This window comes from Galleria mellonella, unplaced genomic scaffold, assembly GCF_026898425.1.
Source record: "Galleria mellonella isolate WM207_F2 unplaced genomic scaffold, CSIRO_AGI_GalMel_v1 utg132, whole genome shotgun sequence".
Taxonomy (NCBI): domain Eukaryota; kingdom Metazoa; phylum Arthropoda; class Insecta; order Lepidoptera; family Pyralidae; genus Galleria; species Galleria mellonella.
The window spans coordinates 1445076-1468758 of NW_026441989.1; the positions used below are offsets into that span (position 1 = coordinate 1445076).

Sequence of the window (23683 nt, forward strand, 5' to 3'; positions counted from 1 at the left end):
TTCATTTACAAAGTGTTTCTGTGATAATTTCAATAAGGCTTGGTTACTTTTCTATTAAACTCTATTGAAAAAGGAAGAGCATTAGAGTTTAATTTACGATCGTATAGATTTATTTTGCCTTTATAAGTAAAAGATAATTCAGCGTCGTATTAGATAATTAGGCGCTTATTATAATTACAATCAAAAGTCGTTACGTATTGCGGAGATTAAAGTTCTCACAATGAAGTAATTTAGTATTATTTTTAAATATATACCACAGATTATCAAATTGTTTTAAAATAAAGATTATATCGGATGTTGTATGGGGCCAAGAAGGGTTCTTTTTTAATGATGAAAATAAAGTGGTAATATGCTATTCATGTCTACTGACGGAGTACCAGTGTGTGATGATAGATGAAGATTAGTTAGGCTCATCGTGATGAATTTACCAGAAATTTAACACTATGGATTCCAAAGAGAATCGAGTGGTGGTTGATCTAACATAATAAATTGTTATCAATAGGGCTATAAGCTCCTGGCCTCATTACTAACAACCTCTTACCCTGTAGCGAGGGTACTGAATTTTGAATAAAGTTTAAAAATTTGTTATAAATTTTATATCAAATTTTAATGATTTTGCTCTTGTCATATTTAATTCTGTTTAAATTAATAATCCCTGTAACTACGCCAGCAATTTTATTGGCGTAACAATTATACTATAATCATGAGCTTTTAAAAATATATCTATCACCCTGTTTTTGACCAGGAGTAATATTAATTCCCACTTTATTATCTGTTACATACATACGCTATAGTTACATATCTGTGGTAGATAATATATATTGTGTTATGTATACGTTTGTGCTATAAAAAAAAAAAAAAATAAGACATTACATGGTACTGTTCTCTGTTTAGTTGTTCGCGCGGTGCGTGGCTCAGGAGGAATGTCGCAAAATGCCGCCGCCGCCACCCCTGGTCGGCTCGAGTGAGACCAACCAACAGCGGCCAGACTCCAACATCAAGGCCTACAAAATATTCAACGACTCCTGCGTCTACATTTGTCCCAGCGGTTATATGGAGGTATGGATTATTTTTAATTTACTTATAATCAGATACATTTAAGTGAATCTCTACTAATATTTTTGGAAAATAAGCTAACAACCCACCTGATAAAAAGCGGTAACCGTCACTCACACACTTGAAAACCACCATGGACATCACAAGAACTATGTGGTGGTCATGGTACTCTTTATGCGTTGTCGTTTATTAGGACTCCGTAACTTGTAGTTTCCTTATTGTATTCCACACTTTAAACCGATTCTTGACCGTGGAAGCAAAGCTACTTCACGTCATAGACGACTGTGACAGCACTACCCATCAAGAAATGACTTTTGTACAGTCTCCCTCTGGTAATTCACTACTAAAATTTTTCATTCTCAACTTACCTTTTATATGGTTGATTTGAAGATACTTAAAATTTGATGCTGTATTGTAGGTGGGCGATGTAGAAACTGCTACCTGCATACCGTGCCCAAAAACTGGCTGCGTACGAGAGTGTAGCGGCGGTAAGATCGACTCCATAGCAGCTGCCGAACGGTATCGCGGCTGTACGCATATCAATGGCAAACTTGAGATCACATTGCGGGCTAGTGGTGGTGAGTTCTATAACCAGAAATACTATTATCCGTAACAGGGTGCTGCCCTCTAGTGTCAAGTGTTTTTATGCGATATTATACAGGTTTAAGAAAAAAAAATATATTGCTGGGCATACATTATGGTTTAGTCTACAGACAAATTGCCTACTTGTGCCTCTCTGATATACCGTAATGTGTATGACCACTCTAAAGTCATTGCAATATAATAATATACTTATTTAAAATTGAATACAGTCAATAATGTTATAAAACATGCGAATAATAGAGAAACATAATATATCTGTTCATTTGCTCTTTCTTGGACCGAAAATAGTATAAGAGATTTTATTTCGTTATAAATTTCAGGTAATACAATGGCAGTTCTCGAATCTTCTTTGGGTGAAATCAGAGAGATTGTTGGCTGCTTGCAGGTGACACGTTCATATATGTTAATATCATTAATGTTCTTAAAGAGTCTGAAGAAAATAGTTGGAGTACCAGGCGAGAACAAGTAAGTATGATATAAGAATGTAAATTAATTTTAATTTAAGTAATTAACGAAGTAGACTAAATGTAAATATTATTTTCAGGGGACAAGTATTAAATATATTTAACAATCCAAACCTGGAGCTATTATGGGACTGGCCCACTCATGGGCCTATAGATATATCGAAGGGAACACTTCATATACACATGAATCCAAAACTGTGTTACGACAGAATATTGCCTCTTAAAAATATGACACACGATCCCAGGTCGGAATTTAGTGTAATTGAAGTATCTGAAGACAACAACGGAGATCAGGCGTCATGTAAGTAGTCATGCAAGCGAATAAATAATGCGTTATCAGCGGCGAAATCTCCGCGAGTAAAAAACTTACTTATATCAAAGTTTACACTACGTCTTAATTTAGAATAACATTTTTCAATTTGAGCGTCGGGAATGTATAATAATAATATATGCACAATATAATTTGATCCAATATAAAAACGCAATTTATTATATTGTAAAAATCCCGTCTCCTGATATTCGTTCTCCGAAACTGCTCTAGTGATTTTAATAAAATTTTGTAAATGTGTAATATTTGCTTTAACTTGAAAGACAGGATAGTTTTTATTCCGATAAGAACTCGTTTTGACCTTTATAGGTTTAATGGTCAAAACAACGTTATTTCATGGGTGAAAATGAAATGGTAACCAAGCTTGCACTATTAGTGTATACTGGCCGGGCACCAGTGAGAGATAATAAGTGGGGATGGGTGCAGGTCAGTCGACGGATCATGACGAATTAACCACAATAGTTTCCAGGGATAACCGCATGGAGGTCGACCTGATAAGGTATATTACTAGCAATAGGCTTTTTAGGTATCATTATTAACAACCCCTTACCCCCAACAAAACAACGTTGGCCTCGTTAGCTAATATAGTATATTCATATAAGGTTCAAACTCATTCTCACCAGAAGGAGACTTTGTACAAAAATCGTTTGCTTGGGCACCTCTGTCTCATTCGTGTTTCTACCGTGAAGCAGTTGTGTTTGCATGGCTGTTCTTCAGTTTGAAGGGTGGGATATGGCAGTGAAATTACAGGGTACAGAGAAATTACACCTGAGTCCTCAGGAATGGCAACTCATGGGGGGTATCATGGGCGAAACAGTGTACTCTGTTATGTCCATGGTATTGCTCGTGTGTATAGGCAACGGTTACCACTTTCTATCAGGTGGGCCGTCAGCTTGTTTGCCATTCTAAGTTGCATAAAAAAAATTTATATTTCCGCTTCAGGTTTCCCTAACCTGCTCAATCTGAATGTTTCGGAGCGGCGGGACACTGTGGTTGTGCTAACGTGGAACATGTACTGCGTGGAAGACATTCGCAAGTTGCTTGGCTACTCGCTGTATTATATTGTTGCTGATAAGGACGTTACTCTGTATGGTCAGAGAGATGCCTGTTCGGATGCGTTAGTATTTGAAGTTTTCATTTGTTAATAAAACTTTTTTATAATTTACTTAAAATACAAGCAATCGGGGGGGAAGGATGAAATCATTTTAAGAATGTATGTAATTAATGTAATTTTTAGTAATGAGAGTTACAATAATAACCATGAATTGTTGCACTGTGTAAAAACTAAGCTATAACAGAATATCTTACTTAGAGAAGAAAAACGGGAAGAAAACCGTTACTAAAAAATGTTAACATTATTAAGGGCTATAACAAATAGACTTAACTATGAATATATCTATATGTCCAGATGGAACGTGGTAGACATAACGATAGATGAGGCGCGACTGCATAGCAACAGGAGCGCCGAGTTGCAAGACCCCCGCACGGATATCATCACGAACCCGTGCAAGCATGTGCAACCGTCGTTCCGGCCGCTCACCGACCTACGACCGTACACGCGGTACGCCGCATACGTGAAGACGTACACCACGCAACAGGACAAAAAGGGCGCGCAGAGCAACATAATATATTTCAAGACACTGCCTGGACGTGAGTATGTTTAGAATTCTCACTGAACTGGCCAAACATAATTTTCAAATTCAAAAAAGGAACAGATTATTTATGAACTTTTTTATTTCTTTTTTTCTATGTAGGTATGTTATGTATCGCAGATGTTGAGCGCTAGCGATTATTAGTATAATAATTTATATTTTTAATTAAAGTGGAATAATCTATATATTTAATTTATTTGCAGAGCCAAGTCCACCAGTAAACTTGATAGTAGAACACAATACCGCGCATTCTGTGAACATCCGCTGGTCCCCGCCAGTTATGCCTAATGGTGTCGTGGTCATGTATCATGTGGAGATCCAAGCCAACAGCTATAATAAACCCAAGATCCTCGGCTCCAAGTTCGATTACTGCACCAACCGTATGTACCGTGTAATAGTATGTACTTTAGATTTTGTTTTGTTATAGTTTGCGGATCTTCTTAGCGCGTCATTGGCAATCCTAAAAACTATTCCAAAGTGCTACTGGGCTTTATAGCTATGTTTTAAGATTTTTAGTTGATTGTTCATAGCTTGCTTGATGGTATCTTTAAGTTACTATTTGTTCCTTAAACAATTTATAGCTGCTATCCCTATTTAATTCAGTTTTATTTGTAGTTATGAGGGACATTTAAATATATCAGCGAAGACAGATTTTAAGGAATTTTATTAACATAAAATTCATTATCTTAACAGATATTTTGACAATTTAGTTATGGGATTTTTAAGAGGAAACAGTGGTGCTATAGTGAGTGGAGTGTGCGTGTCTGAGTTACAATAATATATAGGAACTATACCATCCCGTAGCGAATGCCCTGGCAAACAAGATAAAAGCTGGCCACGGCGAGGGTCCACCGGAGTTGCAGCGCGAGGTGACGGGCGAGCTGGCCAGCAACGCGTCCTGCTCCTGCAAAGATCGCCCCAAGTCCGGCGTCAGATTTACTTCGCGCGCCGAGGAAGAGCGTATCGAGAGCATCAACTTCGAGAACGAACTGCAGAATGAGGTTACATTCTATTTGAGCACTAACAATTTTAAAGTATTTTTCATTACAAATGATGAAAATATAAAATAATTGACTCGACCATAAGACAATCTGCTGATGTCTAATAGTAGTAAAAAATCAATTAATTGATGGAATATTTCGATTTATTACTAATTTAATTTAGAGTGTATTTTTCCTAATAATTTCAATATAATTTTAACTTATCATAAAATTCCATTGAAACGGACTAACAATATAATACAATAGACACGGTGGAATACTGAATAAAATGTTGCTTTAAAAATTAAATAATATTAGGTGGCTAATATGAAAATGTGCAATGCTATCCTTGTTTCTATACTTTTAATTAATTAATTTAATAAAATAAAAAATATCCACAAATTTTTCACATAGTTTTAATTGATATAATCGCTGTGGTAGACAAAATTGCGTTTTATGGACCTTGCGGTAATACAGTTCATATATCATTTGTATTTATTGCAGGTCTACATAAAGTCCGAGAAAATTCGAGCCAAAGTGAAGAACAGGCCGAAGCGGTCCATCGAGCAATCGAACCTGCAAACCATGCTCGTTATACTCAGCGAGAACAATAGGCCCATAATAGGATTCAACTACTCCAACAGCACTGACGGAGAAGGTAACCAATTTCACGATCGCCATCACATTTGTTTCACCAGTCCATCCCTTGATTTACCACGTTAATCATCTACGCCAACTATAGGCTACCTTCTCTGTGCTTATTCTTCATCTTTGTCATGCTTGTCACCTCACACAAACCTCATCACGCCCATCTGAACGTTCTCTTTTCAGTCAAATGCAGTCGCATCGAGCCTAACGTTTGCGTCATAAAGGACAATACTACAGGTTACAACATAGAAATTATTGTTTTATGTCACGGGTATCCGGTTACTGCATGTGTTTTAATCACATTTTATTCATAAAAACATTCAGAAAACCTATTTTAGCTATTTAATAGTTTCGTCTCTTTCTCTCGAGCGTAAATCTTAATTTGAAAGAATGTGACAAAACACATTAATTGTTAAAATATGTTTATTTCTAGTGACACGTTTTTATGAATAATACAAACAGTGTACAAGCTGATTACACGTTAGAATTATACTTAATTATAAATGAGAGTTATTCACTGGATGAGCGAAACAGTACCTACTGGCATGGCATAAAACAGACATCTCTTGTAGACATTGCATGTAATTTTGTAGATTTAGAGTTAATATAATTGCGGCGCTCATCTCGTTATTTTATATGCATGCCTTTATTTTCTGATTGAATGTAGATACGTCAAGTAGTAGATTCTTTCAATATTATTTCAGTTGTGGGTTTTATTAAAGAGACATGTTTTTAGTTTTAGTAAACATATCATTACGATAGTTTAAGTGTACTACACATTTAGGAACTTATAAATAGAATTGATACAGTCATATTTGTTATCTAATAATATTTTAATACCTACAAACCTTCCATTAGTTGTAAACCATGAAGTTTAGATAAGGTTGTTTTTATTCAACAAATTATTTTAGTAGTATGATAAGCGTTCCGACATAAAAAAATATAGACGGATCTCTACGCATAACAATAGTGATGCCGCAAGACCATTCTCAACCAAATCAATGTGCATATTCATTCACACACACTTTTGCATCAAAACCGTATGACGTATATTATGCAGACGTATTACTAAAAATTTATTTTGATATTACCTCGAAACAATTATTGACTCAAAATATTGTAATTCTTATTTTTTATTTCGTCATCTCATCTATGAAAAGAGTTTATATTCTTAGATGTTGACACATACTATCTTGAGACGACCCTTATTTACTTAAAATAATTTAATATAAGATAAATTACAATAATTTCTAACTCACACATTCCCAATCTACAAACATAGATATTTACTGAGAGATTTATAGAGCCAGCACAATTAGCTGTACAGCTTTTCTGTCTGACACTTTTGTTTTAAACACGCAATATATTAAGCCACGCTCATAAGATTCAAATGCATAAGCTCAGAATAATAATTCGCCCTAATAAGACTTGTGCCTTCATATGAACCTAATAACATCTCTTCCGAGTAGAATGTTAGTTTACTATTGCCACGTTGGCCACGCGGCTTGGTATAGTTTTATTTCAAGTTTTTTTTTACTTTCACTATCATATAGTGATTTTTTTACTTAGCAGTCTTGTGCATCAAATAGGGTATGGAAAAGATATCTCCATCGTACACGAAGAATTACGAGATAATAATATTGAATACATCTGATATTCTTTATATTCTGATACTCTTTAGATAATAGATGTCAAATAATTTATTTAAAATACTAGGTCTCTTCTTTTACTTTATTATGACTAATTTACAACAAAAGGAGTATTAAAGAGACAAAAACAAAATTAGTAAAGGTCATCCTTGAAATTTACTGACATTCTCATATATTTGTGTGTGAATTCTCAATTTGAAAGATAGTAATAAAACCCTCTAATAGTAATAGGTTTGTAGGAAGTTTTATTGTTTATGAATAAGCGTGCATTACAGAACGTGTATGGAGTCAAGTGTCAGTCACTGTAACCAAGATGTTTATATGTCAGGTTACGTGAAGTCGTTGTTCTACGAGCTGGACAGCAACACGAGCACACTGACTGTGAATGGCCTGCGTCATTGCACATGGTACACGGTGAATGTGTGGGCGTGTCGCATGAAGGACGACAATGAGAATAAGGAAACCTATGAGAAGACCTGGTGCTCAGACAGGGCGTACAACACCTTCCGCACATTGGAATTGAGTGAGCATCTTGTATAGTTATTAATTTTTTATTATAAATGATTATTAATTTATTCTTTTTATAATTTGATTACTTTAGTAGACTAGTTGTTTGACACACTATCTTGTCAGAATTATCAGATTTCATTATGCTTTTTATTTTTCAACATATGTATGTATGAATCGAAAGAGTTTTTTTTTTATTGTAAATAATAGGTATGTATATTTGATGCTCCCATTAATTTTATAATTAATAATATTTCTTTTGTCTTTATTCCACATGTTAATATGAATCAAATTTAGTACAATTAGCATATAAAGTCAACAAACACATTAAGATTTGGAAAATTTCTAATGTACATATGCTATTGTATATTTTCAATTAATTTCAACCTTATGTAATATTAAATCCAATTTTTGCGATAACCTTGTTAAGCTACTCATGCTTACAATGGTGGATATATATGTGGAAATCTCTTGAGTTCATCTACTTTTGATGCTGACGGTACGATATACAGTTCGAATACTACTGTATTAAATATATTGATATACAAGTATTATGATTTAATAAGATGTCCTAGAAACTAAATATACTTTGCTCTAAGTGAACTTAAAGGAATATACTTTGACTTCAAATAAATTTCGGTTTAAAAATTAAAAAAAAGTTTAGACAATTTACAAAAACTTCATAACTGGAGGTATTATTGAAAGAAATCAGCCAACAATTTTGTAAAGCCATAGTATTAAAAAAAATATTAGTTTCCATATAGATAGAGTGAGGTATATGCTTACATCTATCTATGGGATCATAACTCGTCCGGTTCCATTAATATATTGTTTTCTCAATAAACAATTTGATACGTGTACCTGCAAAGGTTATTGTTTTTCATGCCCAAAGGCCTTCGCCCTTTCGCGGTAATTATATAACTGGCCCTTCGAATTTTCAGATATGAATAACATTTGTTGTACCATTTTTACCTTGTCTTAGACTCGTAGTGATTAATATATTGTTTTATTGTTTAAAAAAATTGTTTTAGAATCCTTTTAATTGAAGATAATAAAGTTCTTATTGCATGAATTATATTTGTTGTTGTATATTAGAAATGTGATAGTATTATACTAACTGTATTAAGGTATTTTTTTTATCCAACTTATCATGGCAAACAAACTGACGGCCCACCTGATGGAAAGTGGTAATCGTCGCCTGTAGACGAAACCAGCAGTACCATAGATATAACAGATTATACTGTTTCGCCCATAATACCACCCCCATGCGTTGCCATTCTTGGGGACTCAGGTGTTATTTCTCTGTACCCTATAAATTCATTGCCATATTTCACCCTTCAAACCGAAACACAGCTAAGCAAATATAACGGCTTCACGGTAGAAACACGAATGGGACAGAAGTGCCCAAGCAAACAACTTTTGTACAAAATCTCCCTCTGGTCTTTGGAATTTGCCATAATCGTAGGACAAAATAGATAATTTATGGTTCTTCTTAAATAAAATATCTATTAAATGTATTATGACATTAAAATAATCATTAGAACTAATTGCTTTGTTATAAAAAGTTCCCAATTAATCTGCCATAATGAAGTAGACAATTTAAACCTATAAAAATAAAATTAAACAAGTACATTATTAATAATATATAATATATTCCATTGTCAACAATTCGTCATACAGCATGGTTAGATTAGTATTTGGATAATTATAACTATGCGTGCGTAATATAAGTAAACAATATTGTATTTTGTTCACAGTGAATGCGGATGTAATTGGCAACTTACAAGCTGATATTTTGCCGTCAAACAAGACGCTTCCCGAGGTTAACGTAACATGGGAACCTCCCAAAAATCCAAACGGTTTCCTAGCAGCATACAAAGTGCATTATTCTCGGGTGGAGGACAGCACTCAGGTATTCTATGTTTATTTCTCATAGATATTTTTTTATACCATGAAGGTGACAAACATGCATACAGCCCGTCTGGATGGTAAACGGTCACTGTAGCCTATATATTATATTTATTATTATTACTTGACAAAACAGAAAAGAAGAGAATAGAATAAGAAAAGCTTTAAATATGAAAATGTACATCGTAAGTGTAGAAAAGACCTAGAAAAAGGTAGATGAACTGTGTGAAAGATGACATGGTCAGAAAGGGAGTGAATAGCAAAATGGCCGCAAATAGAGATGAGTGGAAAAAAGAACATATTACGCCGACTCCAAAATAATGATGACGAAAAAACTAATTATACTATTTTCGATCTAACGAATGTTCACTGCGATCATAGATACTATCGTTAGAAATCGCATCGAATACGTTTTTCTAAAAAAAACTGGGCGTGGCCTAAATAAATAGCATAAAGTATTAATTTAGAACTTAAATTATAAATTTAGAATTAAATCTATATATCAATAAAAATGTTTCTTTATTTTTTTATTGTTTATTTGCAGGTTCAAGACCTTGGTTTTCAGACGTGTGTATCATCAGATGACTATGAGACGAACGGGCGAACGTACATGTTGCGGAATCTCATCGCAGGAAACTATAGCATCAAGGTCACACCTATCACCGTCAGTGGCGCCGGGAACCTCTCCGAGATATTTATATTTATACCGGTAAACAATATTTGCTTTATAATTTATTTATATCGATTATACTTACATATTAAACTTCACAGTTGCTCGACTAGTTTCGGACTCGAAAGAGGCCCTTATTTATTACAGTGTCGTGTGTAGTCTTTTTCCTTATTAGTGATGGTTCTTTATAGTAACATTTTATAGAAATAATTTTTGCATATGGCTTCTTTTCATTAAGAAATGTGCGTTACAACACATTTATTGCTGTTTCACAACAGAAATAAGACATTGTAATGGTGGACCCAACAGGGGACTTACATAAGATTATCAAATATATGAAACTTACTTGTAAATACTTCCTACAGATATATAAAGCCATTTAAGTTTATTCATTTGTAACCTGTTAATTTTCTGTGATAAGTGTCGTACAAAATGCAAACATTTCATTTTGCGTTGCAATATTTCTGTACTCGGCTTTAATATATACGGCAGGAGAGAACTGCGAATCCTGGTCACGAATGGATCTGGGGCCTGGTGGGCGGTTGCGTGGTGATGTTGATGGTAGTGGGCGGCGGCATTTGGTATGCACGTCGCGGCCTGCTACCGCCCAATGAAGGCAACAAGTTGTTCGCGCGTGTCAACCCTGAGTATGTGTCCACTGTCTACGTGCCCGACGAATGGGAGGTGCCTCGCAGTAACATCGAGTTCATCAGGGAGCTTGGACAGGGATCGTTTGGGATGGTTAGTATACTGGTAAAGTGCGTTAAGATGAGCGGGTCCTAATTACTCCCATACTCCACCAATATTTACATTTATTAGCTCATTCACTATTAATTTAACAAGTTTAATCTCGCAAAATGTAGTCCAAATGACTTAAAGGGTTTTAATAAATGGGATGTCGTTAGATACCTGTTTATAAAAAGATTGGATATGACGATAGTATAAAACGGATAAATATAAGGTCCATAACTGTCATAAACTTATAGAAATGATTTTATCGCAGAAATATAACAACTGAGTTTTTTGTATTTTGGTCACGTTCAGCCATTTTGTAACATGTATATATATATTCTAATAAAGTCTATATTATTTTCAGGTGTATGAAGGAATAGCGAAGAATATTGAAAAAGGCAAACCAGAAACTCGATGCGCTGTGAAAACTGTCAATGAACATGCCACTGACAGGTTTGCTATATATACCTTTTTTAAATTAGCTGTTAGTTTATTTATTGTAAAGGTTTTTCCAAACACCATTGTTGAGGTGACTGTATCGAGTGTGCTTCGATCATGGCGGCGGTGGTAACGCAATAGTTACACCTACCATATATAAGCAAAACATGACTGTTCAGTGACGTGTTGGAGTTACGAAAATGCCATTGTCACTGCAATGTCATATGAACGCCCTTTACTTTCATAATACTTCAATAAAGTTTGACCATTGTTAAGATATTATTTAATACTAAATTAAACTATGACCACAAACAGACAAGTAAAAAAGGTAGATGCGTCATTAAAGTGCCCCCATTTTAATCACACATCTACTTTTTTTTTAATATTCTTTTATATATACTAAACTATAATCTGCAATGTGGTGGCGTGTGCAGGGAGCGCATCGAGTTCCTGAACGAGGCGTCGGTGATGAAGGCGTTCGACACGTTCCACGTGGTGCGGCTGCTGGGCGTGGTGTCGCGCGGGCAGCCCACGCTCGTCGTCATGGAGCTCATGGAGCTGGGCGACCTCAAGACCTACCTGCGCTCGCACCGGCCCGACGCCGACACCTCGCTGCCCAAGAAGGACACCGGCAACCCGCCCACCTTACAAAACATATTACAGGTAATATATCATAAGGGATTACATTTTATGCTAGCCGCCGACATGACACACAAGTGTTGTACGTTGTACACACATGGCACGGTATTTTGAGATATTTGGGATATATTTCCGAACCGATACGACAACATAATCTTCAAGAAAAGAGTCTATTCCTTTTTAAAAGGCCGGCAGCACACCTGCAATGTCGCTGGTGTTGTGGGTGATTATGGGCGGCGGTAGTCACTTACCATCTGGTGAGCCGTATGCTTGTTTGCCCTTGCGTTGTATAAAAAAAAATTATGGTTTATTTCGGTCAATATTAATGAAAATGGAAACAAACGAACAAACGAAAACCCGACAACAACACAGTCTGCTGATATTTATTAGTATAGTACAAATAAAAAATCTAATAGTGAACATGTACGACTAATACGACTACATGGAACGCTTTTTTATTGCTGTTACCTAAGTACTATATATATATATATATATTATATATATATATATATATATATATATATATATATATATATATATATATATATATATATATATATATATATATATATATATATATATATATATATTCTAAGCTGTTACAGTTATTACGATAGTTTTAAAGTGTTATTCAATCAAATAACTTCCAACCGCAACAAAATTTTCTGGCTTCTCAGAGTTATTTAAATAATAGAAAAAAAAAATGTTCAAATGCAAAGTATTAAATTAGTAATTATAGTTTAATTGAAAATATACGTACATACATGTAGTAAATGTAAATGAACGTAGTTAGCTGTCGTGTGCATCTAATAAAATATTGTTTTTTTTTCCAACAGATGGCTATAGAAATAGCCGACGGTATGGCCTACCTATCGGCCAAAAAATTCGTGCACCGCGATCTAGCGGCGCGCAACTGTATGGTCGCCGGCGACCTCACCGTCAAAGTGGGGGACTTCGGCATGACCAGAGACATTTATGAGACTGATTATTATAGGAAAGGCACTAAGGGTTTACTGCCGGTGCGGTGGATGAGCCCTGAGAGCTTAAAAGACGGGGTGAGTAAACAAAATATATTGAAAAGTCACTATTAATAGAATTTATACGTTTATTTTATTGTTTTGCCTCTTAAATCTTATACTGTTGAGTCTTACATTATACATCTATATATTTTTAATATATTATTGACATTTGTTTATTTATATAGTCTATTAATTTGTTCATTATTTCTTTTAGGTGTTTTCAAGTAGTAGCGACGTCTGGAGTTATGGAGTCGTTTTATGGGAGATGGTGACGCTCGCTATGCTACCATATCAGGTATTTCATCAGTGTTTGTTTAATTTAATTGTAAAATAGTTTAACTGCATTATATTGTGTAATGAAAAAAAAAATACAATTACAAAATTTAAATATAAATAAATTTTTTACAAGCACTTTCAGAGATTTCCGCAAACGAGTACGGTGACATGGGATTTTATGTATTAAGATAAAACATGAGTTCGTACACATGTCACGATAACCTTTACCACGAGAATTCATATCGCAAACATGACGCGTTTTGCGCCTAGGTATTGTATGGTGACCGGGCTGCGCGGTGTGGTTGCAGGGGCTGTCGAACGAGCAGGTGGTGCGGTACGTGGTGGAGGGCGGCGTGATGGAGCGGCCCGAGCACTGCCCCGACCGGCTGTACGAGCTCATGCGCGCGTGCTGGGCGCACCGGGCGCCGGCGCGGCCCACCTTCCTGCAGCTGGCCGCCGACCTCGCGCCGCAGGCCATGCCCTACTTCCGCCACCGCTCGTTCTTCCACTCGCCGCAGGGACAGGAGATGTACGCGCTCCAACGGTCCACGCTCGGTCAGTGCCTGTGCCTTTATATACCGTTTAGTACACCTTCACACCGAAGCTTACCGTGCTCTTATTAAAATAAAAAGTTAATAAATCTAAAAAATTAAGAAACATTGGCAGTGGATAGTCTTTGTAGCTTCACTGAACACAAACCCACAGAAAGGAGCAACAGAAGGTCGACTGGTACGAGAGTTAACTATGTTTGCCTAAGGGCTGCTCGAATCTTTGCTTAGGCCGTCATACTTCTATCCCCGTTAAAGAATTAGACGTCAATTGTTTTCGAGAAGGGATTTGAAGTAGGTGCAAAGTTTGTTTTAGATTTTTGCCCAACTTATACGTTCAGTTCACTATCACAGCACTTGTTACGTAATTACTTAAAAATGTTTGTAATTGATATTTAAGATAATTTATATGTTGCCACACTTCGGTAAGCTTTGGTATGAGCACTTTTAATCCAAAAGTGCGAGAGGTGCAGGAAATGCAAACTAACTTCCCATTCCGTTATAAAAATGCCAAGTTTTCGATGGAATACACATGCACAATTTTTCAAATTTTAGACAAAGGAGAAAGGATTTTGTTACACCTTGGTGCACGTACATTGGGATATAAAAATAAGCTCCACAATGTAGGATTTACATACAATAAGTACTTTAGTAATTAACTCTGGCTTATTATAAATACCATGTTTTGCTCGACGCCACATACTTCGTATATTCTAAATTTTATGATGATTGTTTGAAAATATATAAATTCACTTTCAAATGTATTTAAATTAGTTTAAAAAAAAATTACTACTGGGAATGCAAAATGAACTTATGGTCCTGATAGAAAAGAGTAATGTCAACTGTGGACATGAACACACCACGTACTTCACGGTATATATGATTAGATGATTCGATTCTACGATTGGCTATTAGCTTCCTTTGTCATATACATTTTATAGATGTCAGAACATTCAAATCGGATTAGTTGGCAGTGTTGACGTAGTAAACAGGCTCGCAATTTGCACTTCTAAAATTTTCAACGACAAACTATTTTTGTAAAAACTGACTTCATTTTTATGAATTATTAAGGAACAATTTTATATGCCTTTTTACATAAAAATAGCAGTAAAATCAATTCACATTTGGCGAAGATATAAAATAACATACAAGAAAAATAGTCAAATGTTCATTTTATGGTACATATCAGTAAGTAATAACGCAACAATATTATAGTAGCAACTACTGGCGACCCCCCCCCCCCCTCCTTATGGGGAAGGCTTACATTCAACAATGGATAGTTAACGGCTGAAATGACGATTAGATTATATTAATGAATCAATCTATAATAACTTTGTTTGTTTCCCCATTCGATGCCGCTGTAGACGTGTGCGGCGGCCACTCGCCAATCCTATAACCGTAAGTAACGGTAACTTGCATGTGGAATAAGTACCATAGGTAGTTGACGTGACAATGCCAAAAACACTCCCGACTGTAAAGTTTCTGACATGTTATAAGCCATTATAGTCTTCCCGCGTCCTTATTTAGCAATGATACATTATTCCTTACAAGTAGTAGCGCACATGGGCGTAGTCTATTAAGGGCACGAGACGGACGTGAACGAACTGCGGAGGGGGAGGAGGGAGGGGGGGGGGGTCACGATCAAATCACGCTATGAAGTTACGGGACGATTATAAAATTATATATACAATGTTGCAATTAAAATTATTTCCCGCGTTATAATGATACATATATTCTTTTATTAATGAATGTCTTGTCGTCGTCTTGAACAAAATCCTGCGCCTACGCCCGTGGCAGCGCACGAAGCGTGCCATGTTACCGTGATAATCGTGGTGTTGTTTATAGCCGATGTGGATCGTCAGCTTATTTATCATTCCCAGTAGAAAAACATAATTTTGTAGCATTATTTTTGTTAGTAGGTATATGGCTAGTAGATCTCGGTAGTTTTGACATGTTGCAAATAAATTTATTTTCATAAAATATACTACTTTTCTTTTCTAGATGCTTTTTTACTTATTTCAGATTCAATAATCCTAAAATTCTTTGCTTTTATACTACCTTTTTATACATAGATGGGAGTATCTATATGTATGGGTTCTAATTATAAAAATCTATCTTTTTTTTATTGAAGACTTTATTTAAACAACTAATCTTATATACAACAACAGTAAATATTTATATAATTTCTACTGGTCGGTCACAGAGGAGGAACAAGAGATGCCGGAGGTGAACGTGGGCGCGGTTGCGACCGGGTCCGGGTCGAACCTGTTCGGCGTGTCGGGGCGGCTCGCGTCCTGGGTGCTGTCGTCGCTGCGCAGCCGCGGCTCCGACGACGCCGCCACAGAGCCCCTGCAGCCGCTGCAGCCGCTGCCGCCGCTGCAGCCCGCCGCCACGCCGCGCGCCCTGCCGCTCGCGCTCAAGGCCGGCCCCAACGGCGTGCTGCGTGACGGCAGCGCACCCGCCGCCACCGCCGCCTCCGCCGCCGCCGCGCCCGCCACCACCGGCTGCTAGCGGCGCCCCGCCGCCGCCGCCCGCCCGCGCTCGCGCCCCGCCTCGCCGCACCACTGAGCACGAGGCGGCGCCGGCGTAGCCGACCACCAGCTTTACCCCCCTAGCTAGACCACAGCTACTTATTACATTTTGTTCCCGTAGTACTTCCACGTATGCGACGACAGCTGGCGTGATTTATATAAAGGCACGAGTATTTGAAGCAGCAGTCTATCAAAATGTAGTTCCTTCTCGATCGAGCCGATCGATTAGTATCGACCGATACCTGGAGTTGTGAAAATGCATCCTGTTTAATATTTTATGTTACTATTTTAAGTAACCAAAATATTTGTCTACTGGAACTCGGTAAATTATGGCCGACTGATAAAAATAATAGCTGGATATAGCGGTAAAGCTGGCACGTCGGCGAGGCTGGCCCGCGAGACGGGCGGGTGGCGGCGGCCTCCGCCGCGCCACACTCTATCTACCTCAGGTCGGCCGCCGCCAGTCGCGGCCGACTCTTCGAATCCTAGTTGTAAGTGTAGCTAGTAAATTATTGGACGCGAGCGCCGCTCGTCGCGTTGTTCTATTTATTTTGTACGTTCCGGCGACCGTTACTCGACGTCGCGACTCGCACGGGTCGATCGTTTTCGATTTTAGTGTAAATTTACTCGTACGGAGGGCGCTCCGGAGTCCTCCGCATTTACTTTGTACGTGTTTTGTCGCCCGAGCCGGGCACTTTCCTTCGGGAGTTGATTTAGATTAACTTTTCGTGGGGAATCGCCGACGCGAGAGCGTTCCTTTTGGCCTGACGACCGTCGTTTTCATATCGAGCGATATATATTATTGCCGAGGCGATATCGAGAGTCGATCTGTTTCGACGCGAATCCTATATAGTTTACCTCAATAAAATAGTTGTATCGGTGTCATTTTTGACATAGCCTATTAATATTTAAGTTTACAGTTGTAAGATGTAAAGTGTGTATAAGTATGTTATCGCATAAGCTAGATCGTGTACAAATTAATTTTATTAATTTCTTCACGTTTAACTAGTTAACTCCCGTTTTGAATTGTTTATTATGAGAATACCGACGAGTGTCAAATTTGTTGATATTGTTAAGTTAAAGTTGTTGTTAAAAGCACTTTTTGTTGAAAGTGCGTAACGATCCATGAATTTGTCACTTGTGCTGTTCAATTTGATTCGATTGCAATTTTATGCAAATGTTTTATAATACTCAATCTATTCGAGATCCCTTCTTTCTTATCGTTTATATATTATATATATGTAATATACAATGAACTGTCATGAAGGATCAGTCAGTATGAAGTCTGAATCTTATATCAATTTATACACAACGTCACTGCTGAACATAGTCCTCCTTTAAGAGGCTCGTGAGAGAAATAAAAAAAAAAGAATACCAATTAAACAGTCCATGATTTGTATTTTCGTTCATAATTTCATATCTTATATTAATGAATTGTCATTTTTAAAAAATCGTATAAATAATAACACATTTATTTTATGTTTACCTTTGACAATTTTACATGCCAATTGTTTAAATGTATTTATATACCGTTTACAATTTTACAATAATTTATATTGACATCCATCCAAATTACAAAAAAATATAATATTTTTATTTTATATTTTATGCAATTAAATATTTTATCTGTGAATAATAATTTGACAATATTGTTAATCAATTAGCTGTTATTGTATTAATTACATTAGCAAAATATAATCCAAACATCATTGCAATAATTTTGAAATTTATAAAATTACAAATTATTTTCCTCAATAAAGTAACTTGCTATTTTAAAAGAAAATCTGCATGTTTATTTGTTAGTTTATAGGATAAGTAACATAAGATACAACCAGTAATTTGTTGTATTCTAATGTAATAAATACATTAGAGGATTAGGGCTAACTGTTTTTATTATTTACGCATGTTTCATTAGTTGTGCTGGTCACACAAACCAATTTATGTTTTTCGCCTTTAACAATTTCTAACAATTTCATACTGACCTATCTGGACAACGGTTCAATGTGTATATTGACGAATAAATAATAATTTAATTGGATTTAGCACCACCAAAGACTTGCAAACTATATATATATATATATAGTAATAATTATAATTTACAATTCCAACTGAGTATTTTTACATACTCAGTCAAATAGTTGCATATGTAAACGCATTTATAGGCGTTCCGTTTTCGTTGCAATCGACTTCATTACATGTACACATATATAATTAATAACTATATATGCACGTAATTATTATCAATGTAATCCGAATCAATTATAATGCAATAGAATAAACCTGCCATTATTGTTATATAGTTATATATACTCAACTATTATTGTTTGATATAATAAATCTATACTTTTATAGTGTCAAGTTTTGCCAACTGTACTGGACTAAACAATTGATATATCATTACGAACCGAGTAACTAGAAACGAGTTAATGGTATTATTTATTAGTTTGTTTATCATCTCGTGTTCGTAAATCAGTATAAAATATGTATGTTGATAATTCCAATACATAATATGTTATTTAATGAAAGATCGTAATTTATATTTATATATTTGAGTAATAATGAGCGCGATAATCTCGTAATTAGTAAAATTGAGTTGTCTGTGGCGCCGGCCAGCTCGCACGCTACGCTCGCGCCATCAGCGGCCGCTGGCACACTGGCCGCCAGCGCCAGTACTGGCGTACTGGCCTGCCACTCTACTAGTACTATATGTTTATATATTTGACGTTCTGTATATTTAGTGAAATATTCTACTTATTGCTGCAATGGATGCGTAACGCGCGAATGGCCTTACAATATATTTTATAATAATAATAATTTAATATTGTAATCAAAACTAGAACATGGTCGCGGGGTGAAATATAAATTAAAATTCTGTGTCCTAAATAATATTGTATATAAATTAATTATATATATTATGGTCATCGACATATAGCTATCTGAATACATGTTGTAAAGTAAAATATACGCTAGCTACATAAATTATGTTACTGTAATGAACTGACTAATTGAGTCTTAAATGAAAGCAACCAAAGTTATACTCCAATATACAACAATCCTGGGCATCGGACGCCGGGCGGGACTGTGATCTGGTGTCCAATGTGTAATAATAACTATAACGATAATGTGGTATAAGGGTATTAACGAGTGCCTTCAGACATCCAGCCTTCAGCAGAATGCAGGATTGTTGATTGTGTGAGATAGACACGACACATACAATATAATGTGTGCACTGGCGGTATACGAATAGTACGGTTCCATTTGTGTATATGTTTTTTGCTTATGTCATAACAGAAAGCTTTACATCACAACACAACCAAGAACCGTGCCATAGAAAGAATGTAATTCAACGGGGCTAGCTAAGCGTGAGCTGTGTGGTACGCGATGAGTAGTAGTAATATTGTGGTGAGGCGATGTACGTTCGGTGCGCGCGCCGCCTGCACGCGGCTCGGCGCACGGCTGCACTAGTGGCGTGCGGCGGCGGCGCGCGCCGTCACTGGAGCGGAGTGTTGTGTCGTCGGTGAGGGGCTCAAGGCACGTTGCATCGATAACATTTTTTTATAAACAAAAATATAAAGAAACATTCGATTTCAAATTGATTTCCAAAGTCCAAATCCAAATATTTTTTAATTTTAAAAATTGCATAGTGCCTTTTGCTCAATTTATGAAACGTAAGTTAACGTACCATTAAGTGTAATGTTAAATATTAGAGCCATATTATTGTTCCACCTTACGTTGTAGTACGTATCGCAAATAGTCCAGTGTAGTCAGGGATGTTCCGGGCACCGGGTCACTGCGCTGGAGTGTTGTGCGGCACGGAGCCGTGGCGCACGCCGCTACCCGACGCTACCGACGCCTCGCGGCCGGACGCGGCCGGACGCTTCCGGACGCTTCCGGACGCTGCCGGACGCGGCACAGGTCCCGGACCGACGAGCGAGCTGAGGCGCTCCATCAGCGCACACCAAGCGCGCCGTCTGTTTCCAATCTCATCAGTTGGCAGCTACGAACGGTGGTATACAATACGGTCAAAATAAGAATAGGACCCTCGGTGATCTCGTCCTGTTAACTGTCACTAGAAAAGTACAATTAGCAAGGAAACTTATTTTGCATAAATGGCATTTATCTACATTTTTCAAATAAGTCAAAAATATAACTGGTTGACTGGAAGAAATCCTTTTAAGGGGTAAGTCCGCCTGTGCACATTTTCGTTATAACCTATATTAAAAATGAATGTACAAAAGCATATAAATAAATAAATGATTCTAAGAATTACTTGAAAACTAAGTCGTAACATGGCGGAATGGGTCCTATTTTGATTTCGATCGCAATGCAGGCGGTGCGCTTTTGGTGGGCGCTGCGTGGAGCGACTGCGGCGAGGTGTCGCACAACGTTGCCTCACACGGCGTTCCCTGCGAGCTTTACTGATTATCTTTTTTTTTTTTACTTACGCTCTTATTTTTATCAGTATTTAATTTTTATTGTGATTTCCACCTAGTAAGGCAGTTATATTACCTCATTTTTAGTAATTAATACTTATTATTCGTAAATTATTGACTGATAAAATAATTTCCAAATGATGTGTTCCTCGTGTGATTTGTGTGTGTTTATGTAAAGTGTCGGGGTAGCGTTGTGCTTTATGCTCAATTTAGATACAATTTCACCAAACGATTGATATAGTGTACAATTTTTATATTTAATTTAATGAGAACCGAGTACCTATTAATAATAATTTTAATATTTACATTAATAAAAAAGTTACAAAAATTAGTGAAGTATAGTTTTGAATATCAAAATGTATCCTAATATACTCCCTGTTTGAATATATTTTATAAAGTTAAAAACGAAGCCTATACATTTCTCAAAATAAAATCGATTTTTTAAGCAGGAACTTTTTATTTCGCTACAGTGAAAGCCATAGTTTACTTTCCCAATATTTTCTTTTTTTCTGGAATATTTTTTAAATCAAGTTTCAAAGGCTTTCGCGGTATACGACCTGGTACCCTGCATTCACACGGCTCGTCCACAGCATATCGATTTAACAGACAAACCATTCTTAGACAACCCTCTTCCCCATTATCTTTTAATTTTGTTAAGTAATCTATATAATACTCAGGTATTTCATGTTCAGTAGCGCCGCGTATCATAACTTGTTTGTACGTCCGTGAAGGCAGTCTCTCCACAGGAATCGAGTCGTTGTCACCTCTGGGCAATGGATTTATTTTTTGAATATAAACTCTACATTTGAACAGCCCCATGTATGGCGTCAACACATCCAAGTGTTTTATATAATATTTTTTTATATCTACTCCTTCTTGGCTGTAAAATAAATATAGTTTATTTAAACGCTTATAAATTATAGATCATGGTGTAAAGTCCTGCGAGATAAGAAGGTATTGATTCTAATATTAATTAAAATCTGTTCTTCACGTTGTTTATATAAACAGTATCCAACAACTAAGTAGTACGTACTGACTAGGGGCTCACCACTGTACGAATCCCACACACCCCAGCTGCCCTCCCTCCGACAGATGGGACGGTCTTTCCGAAGATTTTCCACACGGAACAAAAAGGGGCTCACCACTAGTTTTATGCTTTGAGTCTAACGTAACTGATAAATTTTGAATCGATTTGGATGATTATTTTTGTAATGTACAGGTACATAGAGATTACGTCGTATTGGTCCCAAATTAATGTTGTCACAATTGAGGATTTTTTTTTATAGAATAGAACAAGTTTGTTATTTAAATATTAGTAGGTACCTATCGAGAGATGCCATGTCAGTTTTATGCAGGCGCCATATAACACCCCAAACGTGCGCGTTGGCAGTCGGTACTAATGTAACATTAGGGCCTCCCCAAAATTTAGAGTATCTGATAAAATCCAGTCTATAGTTCTACAGAAGAATAAAATAGTAAACATTAGGTAATAAATTTTAAGAAGCAGTATAATTATTGCGTACTAAATTTACAGTGTATATTTATTTCTGATAAAAAGATTTTATATAGACAGGATGGTGATAGAAAGGTGTGTATGCCCAGTATTCAAAATTACCCAGGCTCTCTAATAATTATAGGCATATATATTGGCCACAAAATACTGAAAATTATACTACCTATTTATAATAAATTGGAATGTAGAGACTTACAAAATATTTACTTTTATTGACGTAAGTTTAGTAATTTCTATGATAAGAATAAACTTTACACAAACAGACTTTGTATTCACAGTTTATTTATTCTACCGTTGGATATGGAATGTCATTCTAAGAAGACATTTCCTTTAAGACATTCAACAAATGCTATTATCTTAAATAACTTCTTAAATCTTTACAAAGTTTATTATACGGAATAAAATTTAGTTTATAAGGTAAAGGAAAACAAAAAAATAGTGATGGATTGTCTAACACTAGTGTTACGATATAAACGTTCATAAGTATTACAAATTAATCATCCATTTTTGCGGGCATTAAAATTTTTTAAAAGACGAAAGTGGAATAGTAACCCTACCTACGGTATCAACATACACTGATGAGGTATCAGTGAATAACAATAGGTGGGAATGAAATCAAGTTATTCGACCCATCATGACGAATGGTTTTCAGAGGGGGCCACGTGGAGGTTGATCTGACTTGTTACTAACACTTCGCTTCTTACCACTACTTCCAGTTTAATCACTGAAATTTTTGATGGTACTGATGTGGTGGAGGTAATTGTAGTAACTCAACGTTTATTTCATTCCATCTCCAGAACATCGCAAGGCTCTCGTTTCCTAACTATCCCCTCGAAGTCTGCATAGGTGATTTCTTTTAAGACAATAAAATTGGTATTCACTTACATCTAAACGTGCTATGGAGACGAATTCTGCTGATGGATTGTGCATCTGAACTCTGAACGTAAGCAAATTTGCACCGTATGAAAAATATAAAAAGGTGTCTGGTTTATATATCTGAGATTTTATCATTATTATTGAATACGTGATAAATTGTTCTACTTAAGGATTTGGTGTGATGTTTATTGGCTTAAATGACATTTTACTTTC

The 23683-nt window shown here is 36.2% G+C and overlaps 2 protein-coding genes across 4 annotated transcripts in view; one reads left to right on the forward strand and one right to left on the reverse strand.

Annotated features, from left to right (window-relative positions):
• The window catches only part of LOC113518181 (insulin-like receptor), a 115616-nt gene extending 94204 nt beyond the window's left edge, over positions 1-21412 (forward strand). For 2 of the 3 annotated variants that reach the window (XM_031913073.2, XM_052903104.1), the window contains 20 exons: positions 895-1059; positions 1475-1634; positions 1980-2124; positions 2204-2424; positions 3394-3568; positions 3860-4101; positions 4307-4483; positions 4908-5104; positions 5588-5741; positions 5915-5968; positions 7709-7903; positions 9645-9799; positions 10340-10504; positions 10958-11206; positions 11562-11650; positions 12070-12298; positions 13111-13329; positions 13508-13588; positions 13878-14124; positions 16321-21412. In XM_031913073.2, coding sequence (XP_031768933.1) covers positions 895-1059; positions 1475-1634; positions 1980-2124; positions 2204-2424; positions 3394-3568; positions 3860-4101; positions 4307-4483; positions 4908-5104; positions 5588-5741; positions 5915-5968; positions 7709-7903; positions 9645-9799; positions 10340-10504; positions 10958-11206; positions 11562-11650; positions 12070-12298; positions 13111-13329; positions 13508-13588; positions 13878-14124; positions 16321-16628 — 3627 coding nt within the window. In that variant the 3' untranslated portion in view covers positions 16629-21412. The remainder of the gene's footprint in view (positions 1-894; positions 1060-1474; positions 1635-1979; positions 2125-2203; positions 2425-3393; positions 3569-3859; positions 4102-4306; positions 4484-4907; positions 5105-5587; positions 5742-5914; positions 5969-7708; positions 7904-9644; positions 9800-10339; positions 10505-10957; positions 11207-11561; positions 11651-12069; positions 12299-13110; positions 13330-13507; positions 13589-13877; positions 14125-16320) is intronic. The other variant, XM_026902981.3, reaches the window with a different exon arrangement.
• An 83-nt stretch (positions 21413-21495) lies between these two features.
• Positions 21496-23683, reverse strand: LOC113518182 (gamma-glutamylcyclotransferase-like). The gene is made up of 3 exons (XM_026902983.3): positions 23480-23683; positions 22405-22538; positions 21496-21961 (listed from the first exon to the last, which is right to left on the reverse strand). Exons 1-3 carry the CDS (start codon positions 23603-23605, stop codon positions 21565-21567), a joined length of 657 nt encoding a protein of 218 aa, XP_026758784.1. The 5' UTR covers positions 23606-23683; the 3' UTR covers positions 21496-21564.

Excerpts from the sequence above, each read along its gene's own strand:
- LOC113518182 (XM_026902983.3), bottom strand. The coding sequence starts at position 23,605 with ATGATAAAATCTCAGATATATAAACCAGACACCTTTTTATATTTTTCA. Across the intron at positions 22,539-23,479 it reads TCTCCATAGCACGTTTAGAT|AACTATAGACTGGATTTTAT; the intron begins GTAAGTGAATAC and ends ATTCTTCTGTAG. Across the intron at positions 21,962-22,404 it reads GACATGGCATCTCTCGATAG|CCAAGAAGGAGTAGATATAA; the intron begins GTACCTACTAAT and ends TTTATTTTACAG.